At 43.2% G+C, this 25,338-nt stretch overlaps 1 protein-coding gene across 7 annotated transcripts in view; it reads right to left on the reverse strand.

The window, feature by feature from the left end:
- Nucleotides 1-24,311, reverse strand: part of LOC115471898 (aldo-keto reductase family 1 member A1-like) — a 43,052-nt gene extending 18,741 nt beyond the window's left edge. Inside the window, exons 1-4 of one of the 7 annotated variants that reach the window (XM_030205814.1) lie at nt 24,234-24,311; nt 20,755-20,897; nt 4,224-4,343; nt 2,051-2,202 (exon numbers count right to left, since the gene is read on the reverse strand). In XM_030205814.1, the coding sequence (XP_030061674.1) occupies nt 2,051-2,202; nt 4,224-4,343; nt 20,755-20,844 (362 nt within the window). In that variant the 5' untranslated portion in view covers nt 20,845-20,897; nt 24,234-24,311. Of the gene's footprint in view, nt 1-2,050; nt 2,203-4,223; nt 4,344-20,754; nt 20,898-22,664; nt 22,692-24,157 lie in introns of those variants that run through there. The other 6 variants (XM_030205817.1, XM_030205815.1, XM_030205813.1 and 3 more) reach the window with 6 other exon arrangements.
- Nucleotides 24,312-25,338: the final 1,027 nt, after the last annotated feature.

The raw sequence follows: 25,338 nt of genomic DNA on the forward strand, positions 1-25,338 counted from the left end.
TAATATAAATACACAAATAAACAAACTCTTGCAGATATCTTATTTTATTTGGATCAAGCTCCACCCAAGGCATATTAGAACTGCTCTAGAGGTGACAAATATGAATTATTGGCTTTGCAGGAGGGAACAATGAACCTTGGTGTAAATCTCTACCAACACCCCCGGTTAAGAAACAAACGAGATATCTGGGGATTTATTTAAGTTCTAGCCCAACAGTGATGTATAAATATAATGGATCAGACCCCCTGGAAAAAAAAATCAAAAACTATGTTTACAATGGAAATATTTACCATTGTCACTTTTGGGCAGACTGGCTTTAGTTAAAATGATTTTATTACCAAAGTTATTATACCCTATACAGACTAGAGGACGTTTCGATCCCTTATTAGATCCTTTATATGGTGGAATAGGGCTGCCCATTTTGGTTATCAAAACTTTATCTTAGAAAGGGCTGAAGGAGGTCTAGAGGTACCTGATCTTGATCTTTATAACCTTAGCTGCTCTAATAAGATTGACCCACGAGTGAGTTACAGGACAGGCACAGTGGAAAGCTGGAGTGTCCCATTTTCTTTCATGAATTTATTGCATATGAAATCTAGTAACGCAGAGGACCATGCTTCTAAGCTGCAGTTTCTGAGACTCAACTGGTGGAGGAGGATGCGGCAGAGGAGACCAGATGTGACTGGTGGGTAACACGGACTTCCCAGAGGGTATGGGGTGTCCCCATTTCAGCAATGCACCCCTAGAGGATGTGTATGCCTTGGACACCTGATGCTGAGTGGAGAGGAGCAATTCCCCTCTTTTGCACAGATCCAGAATCAGAGGAGTTTCTGGGACAATTTATACCACTCGAAGGGAGAGTGGCTGCTCTTTACACATTAGAAATGGAATTTTCCCTGCTTGACTTATTTAGACAGCTATACCCTCCTCGCTGTTCAGATGTGTTATTACAGATTTCTGGGAGCATTTCTATGGACATTTTATTCCTCTGTACAGATACTTGAAAATATAAATGTAAACAAAAATCGTGAACTCAGTCGGCTCTCCATAGCTGCATCATTATTCTGCACCTTCAGAGGGTCATATAAGTTTATTGGGCCGTGATCACAGGGTCACAGTCGCATAAAGATTGATAAGCACCATTTTAGAAAGGGCTGAAGTGGAGGAGTGGCCTAGTGGTTAGAGTGGTGGACTTTGGTCCTGGGGAACTGGGTTCGATTCCCACTGCAGGCACAGGCAACTCCTTGTGACTCTGGGCAAGTCACTTAACCCTCCATTGCCCCATGTAAGCCGCATTGAGCCTGCCATGAATGGGAAAGCGCAGGGTCCAAATGTAACAAAAAAACAAAAGTATAAATGAATGGTGGGGTTAACTAGATCATTCAGTGCATTTCTCAAAATGGCAGAAGGTAAATTAGGCCCTTTGTGGTGACATCATAAATGACTTTTCTGGCTAATTCATTGAGGTAAAACAAAATTATGCACTGCTTAATGAATATATAGACAGAAATAAACCGTTTCCTCTTCATTGTATGTGGGATGTAATAAGCCATAAGAACAAAGCATTGCCATACTGGGACAGACCGAAGGTCCATCAAGCCCAGAATCCTGTTTTCAACAATGGCCAATCCAGGTCACAAGATCCCAGAATAGCAAAACAGATTTTATACTGCTTATCCTACAAATAAGCAGTGGACTTTCCTCATCTATCTTAATAATGGTCTATAGACTTCTCTTTTAGGAAGCTATCCAAACCTTTTTTAAACCATGCTAAGCTAACTGCTTTTACCACATTCTCTGGCACCAAATTCAAAGTTCAATTACTCATTGAGTGAAGAAATATTTTCTCTAATTTGTTTTAAATTTACTACTTAGTAGTTTGATCATGTGCCCCCTAGTCCTAGTGTTTTTGGAAAGAGTAAACAAGCGATTCACAGCTACCTGTTCCACTCCACTCAGTATTTTTTTTAAACCCCTCAGCTGACTCTTCTCCAGCAAAAGGACACTGTGGTCTCTTGTGGACCTTGTAAATCCACTGGACAGAACCTACTGAAATGCATGGGGCCAGTGCATGAGGTACAGGTCCAGATAGTCCAGCTGTAGATCTTTCAGGGTCTTCCTTAATGACGGCTCCACATCCTCAGGGTGGTGCTTTGTGTTCCACAGCTTGGAGGTTACAAATACCTCCTCCCTCTTGATACCCTTGGGAAGATAACCAACACGAAAGTCCTTGTTATTCACTGTATCTACTCAATCATATTTCTGTTAGTGGAAAGGTACCATCTACAAAAGAAGCTAAGAACCAAGGAGCGATATTCCATCACGGTACTATGTAAGCCACATTGAGCCTGCAAATAGGTGGGAAAATGTGGGATACAAATGTAACAAATAAATAAATAGGAATTAAACGTTTACCAGAGGCCAGGAAACATACTCCCCTTGATTCTATACACTTGTGTGTCCAAATGAATGTTTAGCGCACAAAAGTCATAGAATATGGGCAATCTGATTTAATTGCTTAGTTAAATGCTAATTAGCCTTAACCAATAAGCTACTATTGGTGCCCTTAGTTGGTATTCTACAAACAATATGTGCAAAATCTAGAGCACGTAACTGCAGGGGAGTGTAGACTGGGCGGGGCCTGAGCAGGTCAGGGGCATAGACTGGGCGGGGCCTGAGCAGGTCAGGGGCATGTGCAGGATTAGCACAATCAGGGTACAGAATACTGTCAGTTATGTCTGCAACTAATATCAGTTAGGAGAGTTCAATTAGTCTGCCATGTGACTACTTATGCCAAGTCAATGGCAGGTGTAAATGGCCAGGCCTAGGTGTTCCAATTGATATGCATAATTTATTTTATTTATTTATAACATTTGTATCCCACATTTTCCCACCTATTTGCAGGCTCAATGCGGCTTACATAATTCCGCAAGTGGTGATTACCAGTTCCGGACAGGAGAAATACATAATTGGGGCAAAGGGACCGATTAGGTTAGGTTACAAAAGGAAAGTTCGTCCTATGATAAGAGCTAAAGGTAATAGGTTAAACTTCAATCATGACAAAAAATAGCTTGAACAATTAGGATCATTAAACTGGAAATCAAGATAATTAGCAAAACAGTTGAGATATAGAGAATACATGTTGTATAATTGCCTTTTGTTAATTTGAATTTATGAGGAGTTGTTATTGTGTGCTTTCTTAAATAAATAAGTTTTCAATAGTTTACGGAAGGTCATGATGTCGTGTGTTATTTTTATGGATTTTGGTAATTCATTCCAAATTTGCGTGCATATGTAAGAGAAGCTGGATGCATATGTTGATTTATATTTCAGTCCCTTACAGTTTGGGTAGTGGAGATTCAGGAATGTTCGTGATGAGCTGGTAGAGTTCCTGGTTGGTAGGTCAATAAGGTCTGACATATATCCTGGAGCCTCACCTCTGAGTATTCTAGGAGTAACGCGCATAGCTTGAAGACACACCCATGTGACTACTTATGCCAAGTCAACGGCAGGTGTAAATGGCCAGGCCTAGGTGTTCCAATTGACACACATAAACACATAGCTTGAAGACATACCTATGCTCTGCCCCTGCACACAACCCTCCCCCCCTTGCAGTAATGTCCATCTGTGCAGTAGGTGCTATGCTATAAGGTACTGCCTAACTCACTATTATTGGTGCCCTTGACACGCATGTCGCATAAGTCTAGGTGCCAATTTATAGAATTGCCCTTTATATTACAGCTATGTAGTTTACTTTAGGACTCCTGACCTACATATAGCCGATAGTGGTCCCTATACATGTACATACAGGGCCACAGAATGTATGTATTCCTTTAACTGCTGTAGCTGATGTGTGACCATCACTGTTGTATATGGATCTTTGTGGGGCTGCCCTTTTGCAATGTGGGCCAGCAGGGGAACCTGGATACTTTTGTACTCTCATATTAAAATTCCCTCTCTTGACACAACACTACATACTTTTACATGTTCTAAAGAGGGAGATAAATTTTCAAATACTATTTTAAGCAATCACATATTTGCCCACATAAAACCTTCTTAATTAACTTGGAGCAATTAATATGGCTTGAACAATTTCTTTTTCTTCTCTCCTCCCCCCCCCCCCCCCCCCCACCACACATGAACTTTCACCTCCTGCTCTGAAGACGTTAAAAAAAAAAATCAGTGAAAAAAAGTCTCACACATTTATCTTTCCTTGTTTTTACCTTCTCTGGACTGATGCTTTCACTGAAGGCTTCTCCAATTTCTGCTTCATTGCTGTAAATTGCGGCACAGTCAATGTGTCGATACCCCACAGACAACGCGTACAGAACTGCATCCTTCACCTGCAATGATAGGTAAATAAGGTATTAAGACAAGAGGGGAAGGAGCCTTCCTCAGCTAAACACAGAAAAACATTCCAGTCTCTAGAAATACAACTGCCAGATTCAGACGTTTTCCCATATCAAAATGGTTTGAGGTCTGAGCCCAGAGACATACGAGAAGAGACTTGAAGGACCTGATCATGTATATCCCGGAGGAGAAGAGGGATATGGGAGATATAATACCGACATTCAACCTCTTAAAAGACAGCGAGGAACAAAACAACCTTTTCCAGATAGGCAATAGAACTAAAGGATGTGAAATGAAGCTGTAAGCTTCAAAATAACATCAGGAAATACTTTTTCAAGGAGAGGCCAGGTGTGAAAATGACATTAAATACCTTTGGATACTGAGCATTCACTAACAGTACAACACTGTCTGGTTCTCTCATTAACTGCCTTTATGACGAGATTCACCCAAGGCTAGAGATTGTTCACAATCTCATTTATTCCTCATAAAGTCTGCACTAACAGAGAATCTGGAGTTCTTTTTCTGATTATTCCAAGACTCAAGCTGATTTCATATAAAACAGAATGGAGCTAAAGGCACATTCACAGCACACATCAGCCCTAAAGCGTCTGCTATCCATAATCCAATCTGGGCCGTTATCATTAGAGTGAGCAGGAGCTTCATTACACCTCCTCTCCAAAAAGAAATCTAACACCAGCAACTTGACGGAGTATAAAAAGGGGTTAGATAGATTCCTAAAGGACAAGTCCATAGACCGCTATTAAATGGACTTGGAAAAATTCCGCATTTTTAGGTATAACTTGTCTGGAATGTTTTTACGTTTAGGGAGCGTGCCAGGTGCCCTTGACCTGGATTGGCCACTGTCGGTGACAGGATGCTGGGCTAGATGGACCTTTGGTCTTTCCCAGTATGGCACTACTTATGTACTTATGTACTAACTAAAAACCCTCAGAAAGGATAAAAACACACAACTTGAAACATTAAAAAAAAAAAAAAAAAAAAACACACAAGGGACTTCCGGTGGAGCCGGGCGGCAAAATGGCAGCGCTGCCGTGAGCTCCGTCGCACCGCAGTTTGAAGCCCCGAGCTGACGGACCCGACCCGCTCCAATGACCCACTGCAAGCTGGCGGAAGGCCGGGGGATAATTAATGTACATGGGACAGCGTCCGGAATCGATGGTAACGGCGAGAAATTTAAAATATAAACGGAAGACGCGCCCCACCAAACAAAATGGCGACTTGAGGCGGGAATCGCACGCTGCATGGCGACAATAAGCAGAGTGGAGAAGGTAACATTTAGAGGAAGACACAGCGCAGTGAGAAAGAGTTAAGTCCCGGGCACTTGCAGGAACAAGAGAAGAGCAATCCAAAGGACAGCGGGATCCACCCAGGGCGGGTAAAGAACTGAAGGCCGGAGTGTGTGGTAAATGATTGCTGGGCGGACGGGGCCTTGGGAGGTCGGTGCCTTGATCCGTAGAATTGGTTGCGCAGTGATAGTTGGTAACTTAAAGAGAGCGACTTCCCTGAGTACCAAGCAAGATAGAAAGGGGAAGAGAACGAGCAACCGGAGGACACCGGGGGCTTCTCTGGCACTCCTGGACTGTTAGGACTGTGGCCCCGCATTGCATAAATAGCTTTCTGGGGAAGCTCACTTAATTTGCGAATTATACCAGAGGCTTACGCGGGCCAGGGCTCTTGGACATTTGAACTTCTACTTACAATTGCACTCACAGCCTGGGCAAGAAGTGACGGAGGGCTCTCCCGACTTTTGCATGGAGCAATATCTGAAACATATGCCCTCTGGAACTACGCGCAGGGGAACAAAGTTTGATAAGGAGAAGGCATCCCCACCTAAACCCACCCAGAAAATGGCGGACCAGAAGCAAACTGGAGTGGGAGAATTTACTGAAAAGCAACTAGCTCAGATTACCGCTGCGGTGAGTGCGGCCCTTAGTCCAAGATTTGATCTACTGGCAGGTCAGATGAAGAATATGGAGTCTTCAATGGCGGACACAGAGAAGAGAGTGGATGAGACTGAGAACCGGATCTCGGCAATAGAGGACTTAAGATCACAGCACCTACAAGAAATAGCGCGTCTGCAGGAACAATTAAAGTTGCACCAGGACAAGCTAGAGGACATGGAAAACCGGGCACGACGGTGCAATTTAAAACTTGTTGGTCTGCCAGAGAGGATTCCGGAGAGGTCTCTGGGGCCTCTTCTGGAAAAGTGGCTGAAAAAAGAGTTGGCTTTGTCGGACAGTTACGGAGAACTATGCATAGAGAGAGCACATAGGCTGGGGCGCTGGCAGCAGGGCATGCAACGACCCAGGATTGTTATTATCAAAGTGCACAACTATCTGCACAAGGAGGAGATCCTCCGGGGCTTCAGGACGAGGTGAGACTCCCTTACATATGAGGAGTCTCCGATAAAAATTTTCCAAGACTACTCGGCCGGAGTCCAGGAGCAGAGGAGACGCTTTCATCTAATATGTGCAGCTCTAGCCAATAAAAACAAGAGATTTATGCTGATATATCCGGCCACACTGAAGATACAGCATAAAAACCAATGGCATTCATTTCAGAAGGTCCCAGATGCCCAACGATTCGTGGATGCAAACCTGAAAGAGTCAGATCCACAGGAGTGACTGTGGTCCAGGGGAGCACGCGCCATGGTGATGGACCACCCGGTCAGGAGTTCTGAGGACTGGTAAAGGTAGATGTGATGACACTGTCTAGGATTTGCAGGCTCATGCACGAGGCATTTTGCCTCTTAATATCCCAAAGGAACCTCTGGAGTGAGGCCTTTGTAGGGTGCCTCGGGAGTGGGTCTCCTATTGTTATTATCTATGTTGGAAGTTACACTGTTTGATATATTCTCAGATGCACTGTTGGATTAAGTTAATATAATGTGAGATTTAAATGTGACCCGGAAACCAGACTCTAACATACATCAAAGTAGAACATAATAGGGGGGAGGAAGTGATACAGAACAAAGGGGGGGAAGGTCACGTCAGGGGCTTCATGTAGGTGACAGAAGTTCACACAGGTTCAATCACGATGGGAGGGATACGGGGGGGAGGGGGGGAGGGCGCAAAGCAACAACAGAAAAGAAATAACACACAGGGACACCAGTTAGCACACTTAGAGACACGAAGAGAAAGTTTCCTAATTAAGATAATATCAGACAGGAGAGACATAAATTGGAAATTACTCTCCAAACGGCGGCTGGGGAGGGGCTGGGACCCAGCTGCTACACGATATAACTTTGCCTTAGAGTGGTACCATATTCCTATCTGTACCACACTGTAAATTAATATCATGGAATGTTGGGGGTATAACATCCCCATGCAAGAGAAAAAAGATTTTAAAACATCTAAAATACTTAAATGCTGATATTGTTTGTCTGCAGGAAACAAAGTTAACAGACTTAGAACATGACAAGCTCCAACAAAGTTGGGTTGGGCAGGTACTCTACGCTTCAGCGGAGGGCAGAAAGAGCGGAGTAGCGATATGTTTTCACAAACGTTTGGCCTATTCAGTCAAAAAGGAGTTGCAAGACCCTGCGGGGCGGTATCTTTTGGTCAAATTATGGCTACAGGGGAGGGAATTATATATTTTAAATGTATATGCCCCCACGCCACCAGAGAGGTCATTCTTCCCTAATTTGTTAAGGCTGATGACACCATATCAAGATAAAGACTTGATTGTGATGGGAGATATGAATTGTTTGTTGGACCCCGGACTAGATAGCACAGGGGTGAGAGGGCTTGCGCATGTAGGCCGCAAGGAAGGGAGAGTGCTGAAAGAATTTGGACATTCTCTCTCTGTGATAGATGCTTGGAGGAACTTGCACCAGAGACTAAGGAGTACTCACACAGATCGAGGGCCATGGAACATGGAACATGGGGAAGGATAGATTATATTTTCGTGTCAGAGACACTGTTCTCTCAGGTTACCAATTCTAAAATGGAAGAGATACTGATCTCTGATCATAGCCCCGTATGGATTGAATTGGAAGGCGCACGTAGCTCGGCAACGTCTAGACGTTGGAGATTCCCGAGTTATTTAGCTAATGATAAATCATTCCAAAAATTTTTAAAGGCCCGATGGGATGAGTATACACATTTTAATAAAGCCCATCAATCTAACCCTCAACTATTCTGGTGCACCGGGAAGGCCGTCTTACGGGGAGACCTGATTGCATATGTTGCGGCTAGGAGGAAAAGGTCAACACGTAGTTTAATTAACCTGAATAGGCAATTGACGGGGGCAAGGCGCCGATATTTTGGCGCAGCCAACAGAAACTAATAAAGACAGATACTTGGCTATACAAGCCTCCGTCAATTCCATGCTGCATGAAATGAACTGAGAAATCAGACCTTCCAAAAATATAAATTTAACAGTTTGGCAATAGGGCCGGAGGACTTTTAGCAAGGATGGTTAATAAGAGGGGCGGAAACCGGACGATCCCAGTAATTCGGGATAAGAAGGGAGGTATTACCAATAAGCTAGAAGAGATACAGAGCACTTTACAAGAAACACTTTAAGCATTTATACAAAAGGATAAATTGAAAGGGAGACAAGAAATTGGAGAGTTTCTAAGGAAAACTAATATGCCGCATTTGGGAGAGGAAGAGATAGCTATGTTAGACTCTCCGATACAGCTAAAGGAGTTGCAAACCGCGATTAAGGGACTAAAATCCCATTCAGCTCCTGGGGTAGATGGATACTCCGGTGAATTTACAAAATGTTGGAGCTCTCACTGCTAGGCCCCCTATACGCATACCATCAAGCGGTCATCTCGGAGGGGAAGTTTCCTCTGCACGAGAACACCGCGTGTATATCCTTACTATTAAAACCTGGGAAAGCTATAGAAGAACCAGAGTCGTACAGACCTATCTCATTAATTAATGTAGACATTAAGTTATTGGCAAAGATTCTAGCTGAGCGCCTTAAAATATACCTTCCTAAAATCATTGGACCAGCACAAGTAGGGTTTATACCAGGGAGACAGTCGGTACTGCACGTTCGGAGAACATTGATGTCCATGGCCCAGTGTAGACACCAGAAAATTCCTGGACTGGTGGTCAGTTTAGATGCCGCTAAGGCATTCGATAGGGTCAGCTGGGACTTCCTATTTGAGTGGATAAAATTGCCGACTAGAATTATACGAGCAGTTCAGGCCCTTTACAATGACATGAACGCACAGGTAGTGGTTAATGGTGGGACAACGACAAGATTTACTGTGGAAAGGGGAACTCGTCAGGGTTGTCCCCTCTCACCTCTGTTATTTGACTTGACACTGGAACCGTTGCTTAGGTTGCTAAACTCGGATACTGGGATAAGCGGAGTGAGACTGGGAGAGCAAGAGGTGAAAGTTCTAGCCTATGCGGATGACATTCTTATGTTACTCACTGACCCTCAACGCTCCTTAACAACTGCCCTGGAGGTGATCCGGGAATATGGTGATCTGTCAGGGTTTTCCCTAAATTACGATAAATCGGGAGCGATGGCCCTTGATGAGACTACCAGGGCGCATTGGCAAGGGGAGTTCCCCATTGCATGGGTGGATTCTAAATTGAAATATTTGGGGGTGATGATTTCCAAAAATTTGGCTTCATTATACAAGGACAATATAGGTCCCCTTATGGATATGACTAAATGTAAACTGACCATGTGGCGAGACTTACCACTAACAATTTGGGGACGAATTGCGCTTTTCAACATGATGATTGCTCCCAAATGGCTTTATGTATTCCAACAGTTGCCCCTCTTTTTTAAATCTAGGGATGACAAATTACTTATTAAACTACTACAGGGATACCTTTGGCAAGGGAAAAAACCTAGATTAACATATGAGCAGCTTACAACACCACGGGACGTGGGAGGAATGGGTCTTTTAAATATTAAGTTCTTGACGGTTGCCAGTTCAATGAGACACATAAATGATTGGTACCGGGGGACTACAGACTTTTCGGTGACTTCTGTGGAGGTCTCCAGGTTCCCAGGGATACATTTTAGTTCATTACTACACACCGGAGTTACTCCGCCCCCGGATGCATTCAAAATACATCCACTATTGCGAGCTCTCAGGGAGACCTGGAAGTGGACATGTAGGAGACACCACTTCTCGGCCCGGGTAACACCTTGGTTGTCGATTTGTAATAATCCGGCTTTTATACCGGGACAGGGAGGTGGAATATTTCGTAAATGGGAAAAACAGGGAATGATATACTTGGCACATATAGTGACGGAGGAAGGAAAGATATATTCTTACCCAGAGCTTCAACAAAAGTATAAGATCTCAGGAAATAACCACTTTGCGTATTACCAATTAAAACACTATTTGGCCTCTATAGATTGGAAAAATTTAACGGAGGATGTAGTAGAAGTCCTTTCAGAGGATTTCACCCTGGGAGCTCAGCTTACTGTTCCTTTAAAGTTTCACCATCAGCAGCTTAAGGATTCAACGGCTGAACTAGATTACAAGGGGTTGGCAGGAAGATGGTCACGTGACTTAGAATGTGTGATTTCCCCCGAGGTCTGTAAAATGTATCTGAAATCACTGTACGGGCAAAGATTGTCAATACCGCAGAGAGAGAGATTGTACAGATGGCTCCTAAGAACCCATGTATCCCCGAGCAGGGCATTTAAGGCAGGATTTGCGGAAAACGGAAACTGTCCGAAATGTAATTATGAGATGGCCTCTCTGGGGCATATGTTTTGGAGCTGCAAACATGTCAAACGTTTTTGGTTAAGGGTGGGGCAGGAGATAGACAGGATTTGGAATTGCACCTTTCTTAGAGACCCACTAATATTATTCAATAACTTTAAATACACAACAACGCCGCCAGAGGGATTTAAAGCCTTCTTATGCATTGGAATGTATTATGGCATTACTTCTATTCTGCAGTTCTGGAGAGATGTATCAGAACCTTCCCTACAGGTATGGCGGGGTCAAATGATTAAGCAAATGCGAATTGACCGATGTGGAGTCCGAGAGATAGATAGTACACCGGGACAGAGGTTCAGGGCACAATGGGAACCAATGTGGGAGACCCTGACACCTAGAGGAAGGAGCTACTTATTAAACTTTTAAAAATCGGTATTACAGTATATCGAACATTGAACACATGGCCTGGGGGAGGAGGGGGTAGTCACACATAAAAGGTCTGAGGCAGTAAGTGATGAGCAGATCCTCCCCCACATACTATAGGCGTGACGGGGGCATAGGCGGATACCTATACACTGGTTTTAGAGAACATGGGGACCTTGGACCCCGTTGCTTAAGCGCGTTTCTCCTGATTACAAGCTAGAGGAGCTGGCAAAGGTGTCATATCCTGTGTTGCTGGAGGGAAAGGGTTGGGTGGGAGGAAAGGGATTGGGAAAGGGGGGGGGGGGTCTAAGCAGTAGCACTCACGGGAAAGAAGAATAGGAGGGATTCCACCAAGAATATAAGACCCTAAGGCTCGGTTGGAAGAGTTATAGGGTGGGTAGAAGGGAGAATGGGAGGCATAAAAAGTTTGATGATGGATGTTGTAATGGAATTATGGGAATGGATATCTTAGGGCAACACTGTGTGCACCCATGATTGTTGCTGTGATAACATATACCATCAATAAAATGTTGAAACATAATCTAAATAGAGTGAACAAATTGGCATATGCTGTGTGGGCGCCTTCAGAATAGTGTGGACACCTGCGCAGTGCGCACTAAAAAGGCTAATGCGCCTCTGGAACGGTTTAGTAAATAGGACCCTTGATGTGCACTGTGCAGATAAACTAACTTCAAAAGGAAAGAAATAAAGCCTGATGGAGATAGTGGTACCATGCAGATGTGATGTGGTTCTCCTGTTTAGTGGGTGATAACTTGCTGACTGGCAGAGCCACAGTATAATAGAGCAAAGGAATAAAAACTAAGCACAAAGAATGGTACCAGTGATTTATATTTATTTAAATTTTGTTACATAATGCTCAGGTTGCTAGTTGATACATTCCAAAATCACAGGCAGATTTATGAATAATAGTTATGTATAACACCTTTGTATGCATATGCCATTGTCAATTAATATAGTAATACGGGGGGGGGGAGGGGGGGGGGGGGGGGGGGTGAAGAAATAAAGAATTGATGATAGCAATTTTGCTGTATTAGTACAGGCATGCAATGTTAATTGCCTGAGTTATCCTTGTTAATATGGAATTGTTTTATCTCTGCTTTCATCAATAAAAATTATTAAACTAAAAAAAAAACCACACCTGGTGTTCTCCAACAACTCTGTCTCTCATGAACTTTTGATCTTATATTTTGCCCTCCTGGTCCTGAAGATTGAAGTGTGGCCAATGCAATGCCGATTTCTAAAAAGGGTTCCAGGGGTCATCAGGCAAATTACAGACCGGTAAACCCAACGTAAGTGCTGGACAAAATAGTGGAAACTCTTATAAAAATAAAATTATGGAACACATAGACAAATATGGTTTAATGGGACAGAGTCAGTATGGTTTCAGCCAAGGGAAGTCTTGCCTCATCAATTTGTTTCATTTCTTTGAAGGCGTGAATAAACATGTGGATAAAGATGAGCTGGTTGACGTAATGATCTAGATTGTCAGAAAGCTTTTGATAAAGTTCCTCATCAGAGACACCTGAGAAAATTAAGGAGTCGTGGGATAGGAAGCAATGTCCTTCTGTGGATTAGGAATTGGTTGCTGGACAGAAAACAGAGGATAGGGTTAAATGGTCATTTCTCTCAATTGAAGAGGGTGAATTGTGGAGTGCCACAGGGATCTGTACTGAGACGGGTGCTATTTAATATATTCATAAATGATCTGGAAATTGGAACAAGTGAGGTAAGTGATTACATTTGCAGATGACACAAAACTATTAAAAGCTGTTAAAACACATGCGGGTTGTGAAAAATTGCAGGAAGACCTTAGGAAATTGGAAGACTGGGCATCCAAATGGCAGATGGAATTTAATGTGGACAAATGCAAAGAGATACATATTGGGAAGAATAATCCGAATCATAGTTATATGATGCCAGGGTCCACCTTGGGAGTCAGCACCCAAGAAAAAGATCTAGATGTCATTGTAGACAATATGCTAAAATCTTCTGCTCAGTGTGCAGCAGCGGCCACAAAAGCAAAGAGGATGCTAAGAATTATTAAGAAAGGAGTGGTAAATAAGACCAAGAATGCCTCTGTATCACTCCATGGTGCGACCTCACCTCGAGAATTGCATTCAATTCTGGTCACCATATCTCAAAAAAGATACAGCGGAATTAGGAAAGGTTCAAAGAAAGGCGAACAAAATGATAAAGGGGATGGAACTCCTCCCATATGAGGAAAAGCTAAAGAGGTTAGGATTCTTCAGATGAAGTCTACAAAATCCTAAGTGGTGTAGAACGGGTAAAAGTGAATCAATTTTTCAGTCTTTCAAAAAGTACAAAGACTAGGGGACACTCAATGAAGTTACATGGAAATACTTTTAAACAAATAGGAGGAAATATTTTTTCACTCAAAGAATATGGTAACAGCCTATCTGGGTTTAAAGGTTTGGACAAGTTCCTGGAGGAAAAGTCCATAGACTGCTATTGAGACAGACATGGGGAAGCCACTGCTTGCCCTGGGATTAGTAGCATGGAATGTTGCTACTAACTGGGTTTCTGTCTGGTACTTGTGACCTGGCTTGGCCACTGTTGGAAACAGGATACTGGGCTAGATGGACCACTGGTCTGACTCCGTATGGTTTTTCTTAAGTTCTTATATTCTGTTTGTGTTCTTGCTCCCTGGTGTTTGTTTGAGTTAGGAATAAATATTGTTCTGCTACTGCTACTCACTTCCCTCCTGTACCTTATTATTTAGCAGACTTTGTTGATTGCTGTCATGTCTTAATGTTCCATTGACCTTTTTTTATTGTTCAGCACCCTGATGGTTTCTGAATGGCAGTAACCAGGTTATGTAAATAAATAAAACAAATTCCACCCTACTTATTGTACACAAATGAAACAGCAAGGGTACAGAGTATGGTTCATGCGTGAACGAAATATACACATACACAAGTTGGCCAGGAGGTGTCATCATTGCACAACAGCTGAGGCTTCTTTCAGAGCCCATTAATGCTGCTTCCTTCGGATCCCCAGCACCATCGTCAGTCATCCAGCTCATTCTGCAGACTGTTATTTATTGTGCTTAGTTGAAGACTATAGTTAGAATATCTTTTCACATGCACTTACTAAGGGAGAGTACCTATGATTTAAGAATCTATTATAGCCTCTAATAGCGGTTCGAATGATACTTGGATGCATAGGAAGAGGAATGCAGCAGAGGAGGTGATGATGCCTCTGTATAAGGTTCTGATTAGACCTCATTTAGAATATGGTTTACAATTCTGGAGACCCACCTTCAAAAAGATGTAAACAGGATGCAGCTGGTCTAAAATAGTCAGTGGTCATCAAGGTTATGGGGACAAAGATCTCCATATATATTCTTTGGGAGAGGGGAGATATGACAGAGATATTTAAATACCTATGTGACATAAATGCACAGGAGGCGAGTGAAGTTCAACCGAAAGGAAGCTCTGGAACAAGGGGGGCATAGAATGAGGGTGAAAAGAGATAGGCTCGGAAGTATCCTCAGGAAATCTTTCTTCATGGAAAGGGTGGTAAATGCGTGGAACGGCCTCCCAGTGGAAGCGGTGAAGACGAAAACAGTATCTGAATTCAAGAGAGCTTTGGACAAGTACAGGAGTGATAGGGAGAGTAGTTGGAATGGACGGGGCAGGCTGGATAGACCATATGGTCTTTATCTGCCTACGTTTTTCTATGTTTCTATGCTTCATTTTGCGGATGACACTAAATTGAAATGACCTACTTTTTTGCTATATAAAGTACTATGTAGCCACAATTAACCATTTTAGAACATAACCATTCTGGGTCAGACCAAGGGTTCATCTGTTTCTCTATGCGCCATGAATGCAAAGGAGGTGAGTCTCTTTCAATTGAAAGGAAGCTCTGGAACAAGGGGGCTTTTTTTTTTCTCATCCACTAATTGGACAGATCAGAACTCTTATTGTGTCGTCTGGGTTTCTGGGTTTGTGCTTCAGACCAGCACTAGAGTAATTGCTAACAGGTAACTGTCTAAGAAGAGGGATGACTTCTGAGCAAGCCATTACCCGACATGCAACATTTCCTATTGCCCAGCTGGGAAGTTCAAGAGAGGCAAAGGCAGCAAGGGAAAGAACTCCTGCTTTCATCTCCTTCCCACCTTTGATGCCTTCCATCCCATTGCCATAGCATCAATGCAAAGTGCATCCGCCCTTTACTCCGGAATCTGCATGTCAATGAAGACATTTATTGAAACAGATGAAACAGAAGGTACATCAGAAGAGCCTTTGAAATATTAACAAAGACCTCCCTGAATTATGGCCAATTTTTTTTAAATCATTTTACTTAATTACATTCACATTTATCACATAAATGTAAGGAAATACACAAATTAATATAAAAAGGAAAACATTTTCTCTCAACAATATATATTTACATGATTGTCCACAATTGGAAGATCCAAGATCAGGAAAACAATCTTAAAGAAAATAAGAAAAACTCAAAATGGTTAATCTTACACTTCACATTTTCTGAGGGAGGAAGGTTAATCGGTTATTGCAGCCGGTACAGTGGTAACTGAAGGAAGTTGCTGCAGAGGATTCTTCATCTGTTTCCACAAACTCTTATAATTTCTTAGGTTCAAACAAATAAGTAATAAGGAAATAAAACACTTACAAGGGAATCGCGCTAGGAAGGTCCCACCTGGGGCAATGATTCCTGGCTGAAAAGCCAAGACTTCACACCTCCCAGTCTGCAATTCCCTTGATGTGTCAGGAAATATATGCATCTTTGAACCCAAAAACCTATCAACCATGTATCGGAAATACAATTTCAAAACATTGTTCCTATCTAAATCAAAGACGAAAGTCACTAATAATATAACTCTATCTATAACTTCTGAATTTTCCAAAATGTCAGTTAAACACATCTCTTTACTCTGAAAGAAGATTTTAAAGGAAATATAATTTTAGTCACCAAAAGGTGGCTATCAAAAGGTATTAGCAAAGTATCAGAGAAATATTTCTTCAGACCTCCCTGAATTAAACACCCAACTAGTAAATACCCCACAGCTGCAGCTCAGAGGCTCTGAAAATCTAATGCAAATTACCCACAGTATGAGAGACATGGAGCATTGGCAGCAGACACAGCACTCTACAGTCACATAGCAGAGAAAACTGTGACTGTAGCTCGCTCTGCCCTCCGAGAGATCAGTGAACCTTATTTATAAAGGGACTGTGACTGTAAAGTGCTGTGCACCCCGAGAGAGCGGTGAACGTTATTTATAAAGGGATTGTGATTTATGATAGGCCGTTTTAGGCCGGGGGCATCCATAGAACAAAGCGTACAAGGAGGCATATATGGAATTACTACTACTACTTATCATTTCTACAGTGCTGTACATTTGAACATGAAGAGACAGGCCCTGCTCGAAAGAGCTTACAATCTAATTAGGACAGACAAACAGGACAAATAAGAGATAAGGGAATTACTAAGGTGGGAATGAAAAGTATGGGTACTGAACAAGTGAAAAGGGGTTAGGAGTTAAAAGCAGCATCAAACAGGTGGGCTTTTAGCTTAGATTTGAAGTCGGCCAGAGATGGAGCTTGACGTACCGGCTCAGGGAACCTATTCCAGGCATATGCTGCAGCAAGATAAAAGGAACGGAGTCTGGAGTTAGCAGTGGAGGAGAAGGGTGCAGATAAGAGAGATTTACCCAGTGAACGGAGTTCCCGGGGAGGAATGTAGGGAGAGATGAGAGTGGAGAGGTACTGAGGAGCTGCAGAGTGAAGGCACTTATAGGTCAATAAGAGGAGTTTGAACTGTATGCGGAAACAGACAAGAAGCCAGTGAAGTGACTTGAGGAGAGGGCTAATATGAGCATAACGACACTGGCGGAATATTAGTCGTGCAGCAGAAATTTGAACAGATTGAAGAGGAGTGAGATGGCTAAGTGGGAGACCTGGGAGAAGCAAGTTGCAATAGTCTAAGCGAGAGGTGATAAGAGTGTGGATGAAGGTTCTGGTAGTGTGCTCAGAAAGGAAAGGGTGAATTTTGGTGATATTACAGAGAAAGAAATGACAGGTTTTAGCAGTCTGCTGAATATGTGCAGAGAAGGAGAGGGAGGAGTCAAAGATGACCCCGAGGTTACGAGCTGATGAGACAGGGAGGATGAGAGTGTTATCCACAGAAATAGAGAATGGGGGAGGAGGAGAGGTTGGTTTAGGGGGAAAGTTAAGAAGCTCAGTCTTAGTCATGTTTAGTTTCAGATGGTGCTGAGACATCCAGGCAGCAATGTCAGACAGGCAGGCTGATACTTTGGCCTGGATTTCGGCTGAGATTTCTGGTGTAGAGAGGTAGATCTGGGAGTCATCAGCGTAAAGGTGATACTGAAAACCATGGGATGAGATCAGAGTACCAAAGGAAGAAGGGACTGTTGAGCAGGTACTGTCTTTTTCATGTTGATTTGTACAGCGCTGCGTAAGTCTAGTAGCGCTATAGAAATGTTTAATAGTAGTAGTTCCAGGACGGATCCCTGAGGTACACCAACTGACAGTGGGATAGAGGTAGAGGAGGATCCACTAGAGTATACACTAAAGGTATGCTGGAGAGATAAGAAGAAAACCAGGAAAGAACAGAGCCCTGAAATCCAAGTGAGGACAGCGTATCAAGGAATAGGCTGTGATCAACCGTGTCAAAAGCAGCAGATAGATCGAGAAGGGTGAGGATAGAATAGAGACCTTTGGATCTGGCCATGAACAGGTCATTGGAGACTTTGGCAAGCGCTGTTTCAGTTGAATGAAGGGGGCGAAAGCCAGATTGAAGTGGATCAAGAATAGCTTGAGATGAAAGAAAAGGCAACGGTGGTGAACAGCACGTTCAAGTATCTTGGATAGGAAAGGGAGGAGGGAGATGGGGCGATAGTTGGAAGGACAGGTAGGGTCCAATGAAGGTTTTTTAAGGAGTGGCGTGACTACGGCATGTTTGAAGGCATCAGGAACAGTCGCAGTGGAAAGTGAAAGATTGAGGATATGACAGATAAAAGGGATGACAGTAGGAGAGATAGTGTTAAGTAGATGGGTGGGAATAGGATCAGAGGAACAGGCAGTTAGTTTTGAGGAGGAAAGAAGATGTGTAGTTTCCTCTTCAGTGATTTCAGAAAAGGAAGAAAAGGAGGCAGGGTTGGAGGGTTGAGAGAATGGACTAAGGGAAGGAGAGTTGGAGGTGACCTGGTTGAGAATTCAAGTTTAATCTTGTGAACCTTATCATGAAAGAACTCAGCCAGAGTCTGGGGAGAAAGTGAAAGGAGAGGTGAAGGCAGTGGCGTAGCAATGGGGGGCGGGAGGGGCGGTCCGCCCCGGGTGTCAGCTCAGGGAGGGGGGGGTGCTCCCTGCCAGCTCCTCCCCCCTCGGCGCATCGACACCCCCCCAGTGCCCACCCTCCTCCGTCCAACCAGCTCCCTACCTTTAAAAAAATATCGAATCCGAAGCGAGGCATAGCGCCTCGCGCCTGCACGTAAAAGAAATGTGCACTGTCTCATCGGGCCTTCTCTCGCTCTGTCTGTCCCGTCCTTGTGGAAATAGGAAGTTGCGTCAGCAGAGGGCGGGACAAACAGAGCGAGGGAAGGCCCGATGAGACAGTGCACATTTCTTTTATGTGCAGGCGCGAGGCGCTACGCCTCGCTTCAGATTCGATATTTTTTTAAAGGTAAGGAGCAGGTTGGATGGAAGAGGGTGGGCACTGGGTCGGGGGGGTGTCGATGCACCCGGGAGGGTGCAACGGCGAACCGCCCTGCCCCGGGTGGCAGCCCCCCTCGCTGCGCCACTGGGTGAAGGCACTGTGATAGAGGAAAGATAAGACGGTGATGCAAGGTGAAGAGTCTTATGTGCTACACGTAAATAGGATACAACTTTTACTAGTAACTAATGCATTTACAGTACCTGTGACCTGGATTAGCCACTATTGGAAACAGGATACTGAGCTCAATGGACTTTTGGTCTGTCCCAGGAGGGCGATCCTTATGTTCTTATTATCAAAAAAAGATGTCCAAAATAACCTGCAAACAGAATATCAGCAAACCACAGAGCACTGCGCAAAGGCCTGGGTGATTTAAGACTCAGTTTTACTGAAAGCAACCACAAGTAAAAGTAGAAAGTGTGAATCTGATTATAATGTCCACATGCTCAACAAGTTTCAGCACCTCAGTGCCCGCTTCAGGGGCAATAACTGTACACGGTAATTTCTCCGATTTGTTTTAAATTTACTACTTAGTAGCTTCATCGCGTGCCCCCTAGTCCTTGTATTTTTGGAAAGAGTAAACAAGCGATTCACGACTACTCGTTCCACTCCGCTCAGAATTTTATAGACCTCTACCACACCTCCCCTCTGAAGAGCCCTCACCTCTGTAGCCTTTCCTCACAGGGAAAGTCACTTCACTGGCTTCCTATCCGTTTCCGCATACAGTTCAAACTCCGCTTATTGACTTATAAGTGCATTCACTCTGCAGCTCCTCAGTACCTCTCTACTCTCATCTCTCCCTACATTCCTCCCCGGGAATTCCGTTCACTGGGTAAATCTCTCTTATCTGCACCCTTCTCCTCCACTGCTAACTCCAGGCTCTGTTCCTTTTATCTTGCTGCACTATATGCCTGGAACAGACTTCCTGAGCCGGTACGTCAAGCTCCATCTCTGGCTGTCTTCAAAACTAAGCTAAAAGCCCACCTTTTTGATGCTGCTTTTAACTCCTAACCCTTATTCACTTGTTCAGAACCCTTATTTTATCATCCTCACTTTAATATTCCCTTATCTCTTGTTTGTCCTGTTTGTCTGTCCTAATTAGATTGTAAGCTCTGTCGAGCAGGGACTGTCTCTTCATGTTCAAGTGTACAGCGCTGTGTAAGTCTAGTTGCACTATAGAAATGATAAGTAGTAGCAGACACGGAGCAAACCCTGAGCCTGAGAGAAAGCAAAGCTGTTTCCCTGTAACAAGTGTTCTAGACAGCAGGGTTAATCAGACAAACGATCTCATCCCTCTCCCTGAGAGCAGACTCTGAGCTTTAAATGCAGAAAAATGCACATACGCAGGACTGTGCATGTTCAGAGCTTTCCATTAGTTCTGAACTCTTGTAAGCAACAGTCCCAGCACTGTTCAATCAGGTCACCTACTTGCGTGCCTGCTTAATCCCGCAGTCTGCAGAGAACACCTGTTTCAGATAACCAACTCTGTTTAATTCAGCTCTTCTTTAGTAACACGTCCACCGAGCGCTGTGCAACTGATGCTCTCTCTCTCTCTGTTCTGGCTAACTTACCTGCCCAGGAGCACTCTTCCAAGTGCCCAGTCCTAGGAGAGGCATATTCTGCCCCGTGTGAAGGATGGCGCATTTGCATACGGATGCCATGGTCACCTGAAGCCAAGTGAGAACAAGGTCTTAGTAACCAGCAGCTTTCTCTGCTTAAAAAGAAAAACAGGGGATTTAAGACAATTATTATTATTTGCTTCATTTGTATCCCACATTTTCCCACCTCATTGCAGGCTCAATGTGGCTTACAATATGCCATATAGGCAATTGCTAATAACTAAATAAAAATACAGAATATTAATGCACATAAAGTACAGACAGAATAATACTAATTAGAGAAATCAGGGCTAGCTGAGGCCTCCACTTTCACTCCAGTAACACTAGGGAAAATAAACTAATTTGCCATCATTCTAAAAGGCTCCAGGTTGATAACTCCTGCTGAACTGTCACTCTCCATAGCCAGGAGCCCATTTCCAGGACAGTCTATCCCCTTCATGCCCTGTTTTGCATTTCTAGTAAATAGCTCCTAATACTTTTGCTTATCTATGGCCCTGAAAGACTGTCACTGTGACGACTTGGCTAGCGAGAAAACAGCAGAAAGAATGGCTCACGGGCTAGATCCCAGCCCTGGAACTATGAAGAAGCATGAGAAAGCTGCCGGGTGAAATAAGTATCCCTACACTGTGGATGAACCTCTGCAGAGTTAAGACTCCTGCACACTCACAAAAGCTCGTAAGAGACTTGATTCTGAGGTGCCGTCTGCTGCCTTAACACCTGGAGAGCTGCTCCTGAGCTACAGATTCACTGGGGGCTGCACTGCATTAACATTTCATTCCTGCTGCTCACCACTAAGGTGGGGAATTTCCCTGATGGCTTCTAAACTAAATCAAACCAAACCAGTACAGGTGGTAAACCAGAACTGCCACATTACAGAGATCCTGCAAGGAGACATCCATGCAGTCTAAGCTTTTCAAATCTGCATTGTGGCAATTGTAGTCTCGCTCCCTTCCACCGAGGTACCAGGATGCAGGGAGCAGAGGGTCACTAAGTTAGGAGCACCCTCCATTCTCCCCTCAAAAGCCAGGGCATCTCTGCTAAGCGCATTGGATAACAGTCATCTTACCTAGTACCAAACGAACAATCCAGTGAACACACAGTGCAAAGCAGTGCAGTCTATACACAAATCACAACACTGTGTTACGTGAACATTGAAAAGAACTGGTTCATACTTGGATTATAGCGAGAAAATTACACCTCAGTGACCAAACTGGAAGACTCTAATTTGTCTTAAGAACATAAGAACAGCCATACTGCGTCAAACCAATGGTCCATCCAACCCAGTATCCCATTTCCAACGGTGGGCAATCCAGACTGCAAGTACCTGGCAGAAACCCAAATTGGCTCCTTTATCTTTCATCGGTCATCTTAAAAAAAAATGTCTATTTCACATTTTTATGTGTTTTTATTACTTGTGCAAACTCATTACAAAAATTATTTCAATAAAAACTTTCTAATACTAACTCGATGTTATTTAAAAGTGTCTTGAAACAGCTTTGACAGAGCGGAGAGAGCACTTGTGTGAAACACTGGCCCATCACAGAAAGATTTATAAGATGGGTGTTTCAGATAATTGCTCTCTTTTCAATTAGCTTTTAAATAACATCGTGTTAGTATCAGAAAGTTTTTGTTGAAATAATTTTTGTAATGAGTTTGCACAAGTAATATAAGCAGCAGCACATCAAAATTTAAAATAGAGAGTTTTTTTAAGATGACTAATGAAAGATAAAGGAACCAGTTGTGGAAAGTCAAATTAGAGTCTTCCAGTTCTGTCACCGAGGTCATTTTTTCTCTCTATAACCCAAGTATGCTTCAGTTCATCTCAACAGTCACGTAACACAGTGTTAATAATAATCTACCACCTGACTCCACATCATAAGAAATGGGGTGATCCAGTCCTAGTTTTAGCCTAGGCATGCAGAAATGTGTAGTTCCGATTGTTCCAGGCTAAAACCAGACCTGAACTATTCAGTTTATGACATGGAGTCAGGTAGTACCCCTTGCAGTTTGCAGCCCCTGATACAGGAGGTTCCCAAACCTGTCCTGGGGGACTCAACCTGTCAGGATTTCAGGATATCCACAATAAATATGCATTATATACTAATTTCAACAACCGTTGCAACTTATTTCAATCTTTATTAAATACTTTACTATAACATATTTTTAAACAATTATTATTAGAAATCCCCAATCACATTCAACCATCATCATTCATACCACTTCAAACCCACTCTGCTAAAATTTCATAAATGTCTATATGTATCTCACTCTAGCACCCTGGATGTTTCTACAGCATACAAGGGATATTGAACGCTGTATTGCACAATGTGAGAGACAAGTGTGACACAAACATCCGCCCTTTCTGCCTCGCAGCACCTTATGCCTGGAACAGACTTCCTGAGCCCTTACGCCATGCGCCCTCCCTGCCCATCTTCAAGTCCTTACTCAAGGCCCATCTCTTCTCCCTTGCTTTTGGTGCCTAACCACCTTCCCCATTCCTGTTACCTACACTGACTACGTAGTCTGTTACCGTTAGATTGTAAGCTCTCTTGAGCAGGGACTGTCCCTCCCCGTGTTTAAACTTGTACAGCGCTGCGTAACCCTGGCAGCGCTATAGAAATGCTAAGTAGTAGTAGTAGTAGTGGTGCTAGAGTGAGATATATAGAGACATTTATGAAATTTTAGCGGAGTGGGTTTGAAGTGGTATGAATGATGATGGTTGAATGTGATTGGGGATTTCTAATAATAATTGTTTAAAAATATGTTATAGTAAAGTATTTAATAAAGATTGAAATACGTTGCAACGGTTGTTGAAATTAGTATATATTGTATATGCAACCAGTTATTGGGTTTGAACTTAAGTGAAGAATTGTGCAATAAATATGCATGAGATGCATTTATTTATTAGGATTCATTTACCACCTTTTTGAAGGAATTCACTCAAGGCAGTGTACAGTAAGAATAGATCAAACATGAGCAATAGGCAATTAGAGCAGTAAAAATATTCAAGTAACAATACAAAGTATGGCATGGTATACACTACTTGCAATGACAACACAATATGTACTTGAACATTATAATTGGTAGTGAGGGGTAAGGCAAAGTTGTAACATATAGATGACTGAAAGTAAAGGTGATTGATTTGAAGAAAGTTGCAGGTGAGGTCAGAGAGATGGTTAAATATCAGAAGCATGTCCCCCTGCAGTATGTGCAGCCCCAGTCAATCCTTGTGTGTGCATTAACATCCAAAGAAGGCAGTGCATGTAGATCTCTGTCATGCATATTCCTGAAAGGCTCCTCCAGTCCTCACTACCCTGATCCCCTATTCCCCAGACTCTGCAGATCCTAATAATACCTGCTTCCCCCTGACACACACACAGTTGCTCTTCCTCCTGTCCTGACTCAGTGCATCCTACTGGGTTTCCCCCAACCTGGCAATTTCCATTCACTGAGCTTCCAGTTGTGCAGCAATTGCTTCCGGTCCCGGATCCGGGGTTGGGCTGCCGCTTGCACGCGCTGCTCCGCAACAGGAAAGAACAAGGAGGTTGAAGAACACCAGATGACGTCAAGAAGTTGAAGCCAATTTGAGAAGTCTCCGTTTCCCCCGCGTAGCCGTCATTCAAGTACACTCATAACAAAGCAAGCAAACTTATGAGCTGCTGCTTCCACGTTGTCCTTCTTTATTGTTGGTGGCATTTTTATTTCATGACTTATATTTTTCAACAGGCCGGCTTGTGCAGCATATGGATGTGCACAGGGGACGTATAATAACGGATTAACTTGGCATAGGTTAGAGTAGTAATTTGTCATTTGGAGGAGTTGTGCTTTGATATGCTTTGATGTCCCCATGCATACCTCCGACCCACCCCCATCCTCCCACCCTGTCAGACTGTCATAGTAATGCTTGAAGGTTTTCACTTATATACACTGTCAGCTAGCACATTTGCTTATTTCCGATCTGACGAAGAAGGGCAACCTTCGAAAGCTAATCAAGAAATGTATTAAGTTATGTCCAATAAAAAAGGTATCATCTTATTTTCTTTTCCATGTTTTATTTTGTTTGATTTCTATAGATTCTACATGGAATGTTGCTATTCCACTAGCAACATTCCATGTAGAATCTCCAATGGTATCTATTTTACTGTCATAGTAATGCTTGAATGTTTTCACTTATATACACTGTCAGCTAGCACATTTGCTTATTTCCGATCTGACGAAGAAGGGCAACCTTCGAAAGCTAATCAAGAAATGTATTAAGTTATGTCCAATAAAAAAGGTATCATCTTATTTTCTTTTCCATGTTTTATTTTGTTTGATTTCTATAGATTCTACATGGAATGTTGCTATTCCACTAGCAACATTCCATGTAGAAGTCAGCCCTTGTAGATCACCAATGTGGCCGCGCAGGCTTCTGCTTCTGTGAGTCTGACGTCCTGCACGTACGTGCAGGACGTCAGACTCACAGAAACAGAAGCCTGCGCAGCCTTCTATATGGAATGTTGCTAGTGGAATAGCAACATTCCATGTAGAATCTCC

The sequence above is a fragment of the Microcaecilia unicolor genome, chromosome 6 (assembly GCF_901765095.1).
Source record: "Microcaecilia unicolor chromosome 6, aMicUni1.1, whole genome shotgun sequence".
NCBI classification, from domain to species: domain Eukaryota; kingdom Metazoa; phylum Chordata; class Amphibia; order Gymnophiona; family Siphonopidae; genus Microcaecilia; species Microcaecilia unicolor.